This window comes from Euphorbia lathyris, chromosome 7 (genome assembly GCF_963576675.1).
Source record: "Euphorbia lathyris chromosome 7, ddEupLath1.1, whole genome shotgun sequence".
NCBI lineage: Eukaryota > Viridiplantae > Streptophyta > Magnoliopsida > Malpighiales > Euphorbiaceae > Euphorbia > Euphorbia lathyris.
Window position 1 is genome coordinate 54096016 of NC_088916.1, and position 3040 is coordinate 54099055.

At 35.7% G+C, this 3040-nt stretch overlaps 1 protein-coding gene across 1 annotated transcript; it reads right to left on the bottom strand.

Moving 5' to 3' along the window:
• Positions 1-461: 461 nt before the first annotated feature.
• Positions 462-2379, bottom strand: LOC136200942 (uncharacterized). Its single transcript, XM_065991447.1, has 2 exons — positions 2197-2379; positions 462-1406 (listed from the first exon to the last, which is right to left on the bottom strand). The coding sequence occupies exon 2, from the start codon at positions 1373-1375 to the stop codon at positions 686-688; it is 690 nt and encodes a 229-aa protein (XP_065847519.1). The 5' UTR covers positions 1376-1406; positions 2197-2379; the 3' UTR covers positions 462-685.
• Positions 2380-3040: the final 661 nt, after the last annotated feature.

The window sequence follows — 3040 nt, forward strand, 5'->3', positions numbered from 1 at the left end:
AAATTTCAAGATAAACCCATTTCAGAACATATATATGTTTAAATGATATCATCAATTATATTGATAAGGAAGCAGAATATGTTCTCCTCCTGAGAAAAGTCAGGAAAATGAGGCAAATGTAGATATTTAATTGCCAAATTTCTTTGAGTTTTATGGACGAAGAGTTTGAACCAAACAGGCACAAATTATGTACACATTTTGTTTTATTTATGTTATTCGCTTTTTTGGTTATAGAAGGAGGCTAAAAAGCCTAAACAGAAACAAGAAAAAGATCTAGTTTCAAATAATTCGATTTAGGCAATACTTGCATCGATTCTCAAACAAAAAAAAACAAAATATACTGGATATACCACACTCGTAATGTCCTACGAAATTCATCAACAAATTAGAATCACAATTACCCCTCAGCAATAACGAAGAAACTTAATCTCCCAGTTCCAATCCCATAAACTTTGCAATGATACACACAAACCATGTCTATCTTATAGAATGAAAAAAATCATGCATGTCACATTCCACATTGCTAATCAAACCATATAGAAGCTACAACAAGAGTATTGACGATGTACTTTATGGACAATTTCCTCAGAATTTAAAGGACAAACAATTACACTAATACATTTACAAAGACATCAGATTACAAATCTAACACCCATTTAGAAAGAGCTATGGTAAGAGATTCAAACTATTGCCAAATGAGAGCAAGAAGAACACAAAAACCGATAAAGAAAAGCAGCCTTTTCAGGTAATAGTCTTGCTGTCCTTGCCCATGGTGTCGATGATATCCATGAGCATGGCCACCATGGAACGAATTCGAGAACCCATAGGGAAATCCAGCACCCGCACCATACATGGCAGGATCAGGAAAGCCATGCATTTGAAGGTTAAACAGAGAAGGGATGAGACCACCAAAAGCTGCAGATAGTGTAAAATTTCCAAACCTAGCTGTTGCCATTGGTGCAAATCCACCCAACCCTCCCATGAAGCCAAAACCAGGTTGGGCAAATTGATTTGGTTCTGGAGGTGTAGCTGTTTCAGGCCTCTGCCCAGTCGGACGATTAGGTATATTAACACCCGGGATGGACTTTGATCGAGGGTCAGATGACGTTTTACCCCTGCCATAAAGGGGAACCAGCTTCTCTTCTTCAACCATAGCCTTACAAACTGGACATTCCTTGGATTTAGAGTGAAAATGAAGCCATTTGTAGAGACAAGGCCAGCAGAAAAGATGACCACACAATGTTACAATGGGATCCTGAGCTAAGTCTAAGCAAATATTGCATTCGAAGTTGCTAGCATCACTATTACCATTGTTACTAGAAAATGGGGAGCTTTGGGGTGGCCTGCTTGTTGATTCCCCAAACCCACTCTCCATCTCCCAAAAATTACCTCAAAATCTTAATTTCCTATAAAAACACAGACAAAAATGTCTAACAAAATCAGTAGCAGTGCTAATACTGTATCAAATATGAAATGATGAAGACGCAGAGCACTTCAAATTAAAACTACAATATAAATAAAAAATATCTACTCATCCAAAGCACAATAAATAGTATACCATTTTTAATGAAACCCAAACATTAAATACCGAAAACTTCTATTATACTCCCGGAACAATACACCCGACCAATCAAAAGACAGACGCATATCACTACATGCGACATTATTGATGTTAAGAAATAAATGTGAGCAAGTGATTGATTGATTGACTGGGTGTATTGATCCCGGGGGTATTGTAAAATTTCTCATTCTAAAACAAAAATTGTGCAATATAGAGTAACCCTAATCCCGCCGACACAAATGAACATATAACCAACATCAGATGATTCCATTAGCAAACGGCAAAAAGAATGCCAAAACCAAGAGGCAAAAAAGGGATTTCCAGGCAGATTTATGAAATCTGAATCCTAGTCTTTATTATTTCTAATAATCAAAAGACTAATTGGACTATACGATTTGAAAAGTAGTATTTTCCTGAAAATAATTCAAACCCCCAAATTAGAAACAAAACACCCAAACCCCAACAAATTCAAAGCATCAAACCCTCAGATCTCTAATCATCGAACGTTGCGTAGGACAAGATGCAAAGTCTGGATTGAGACTAATTACTTCTAGAAGATCGCTACAACTATTAACAAATGAACGAAACTTATCCACAAGCAAAATAAAATTCGATTAAGGAAGATTCTTACTGACCTTGTTATATAGTTTGAAGAGGAAAGATCCAGCGATCAACAAACCGATCTAGGCGAAAAGTGAAATCCAGAAGCAATGAAAAATCTTCAGAAATGTGTTTGACAAGGGGAATAATTGTGATCTTTTTCCTTTTTCGTCCCTTTGAGAAAATTTCCAATCCATGTTTAGAGCGTACGGGTTGTTTGGTATCTATGAATTTACACAGTTGTCCCTTATCTAATGGCCATTACGACATTGTATGATATTCACCGTCCGATGTCTCATCTTATTTATGGACGGTCCATTATGTTGGTATTATCAAATTGTGATGGACCTCACCATTGCAAATTTCCTACTCACTAATATTAACCTTTATAACATGCAAGTTTTTAAAAATTACACTATATTAATAGTAAAATATAAATCAATGAAAATAAATTTTTAAAAAAATTAATATCTAAAATGATGATGTAATTTTTTTTTAATAATATTAGTAAGTTGAGTTGCCAATGAGGATTGATCTGAATGGTAACGAGATAGCTCACATATTGTTCTACTTATCGAGAATTCCAACAACAGTCAAGGATGGGGGGGGGGGGGTGGTCGCCACCCCTTGAGTAGAATGGTGGTAGAGCTGCCTTCACGCTCCTAAAATTCTCTAATAGGCTATATGAAAATCCGGGAGTTTAAGAAATAGGATAATAAAAAGAGGAGAATATGGAGGTAGAAATGAGCTTCGGTTCGGTTACTAACTGAACCAAATTGTTGATTAACTAAACCAAAATCTTTTTTAAATTTAAAACTGAATCGAACTGAATAAGATCAATAATCGAACTTTATCAGTTTGATTACTAACGATGACCAA

Excerpts from the sequence above, each read along its gene's own strand:
- LOC136200942 (XM_065991447.1), bottom strand. The coding sequence starts at position 1,375 with ATGGAGAGTGGGTTTGGGGAATCAACAAGCAGGCCACCCCAAAGCTCC.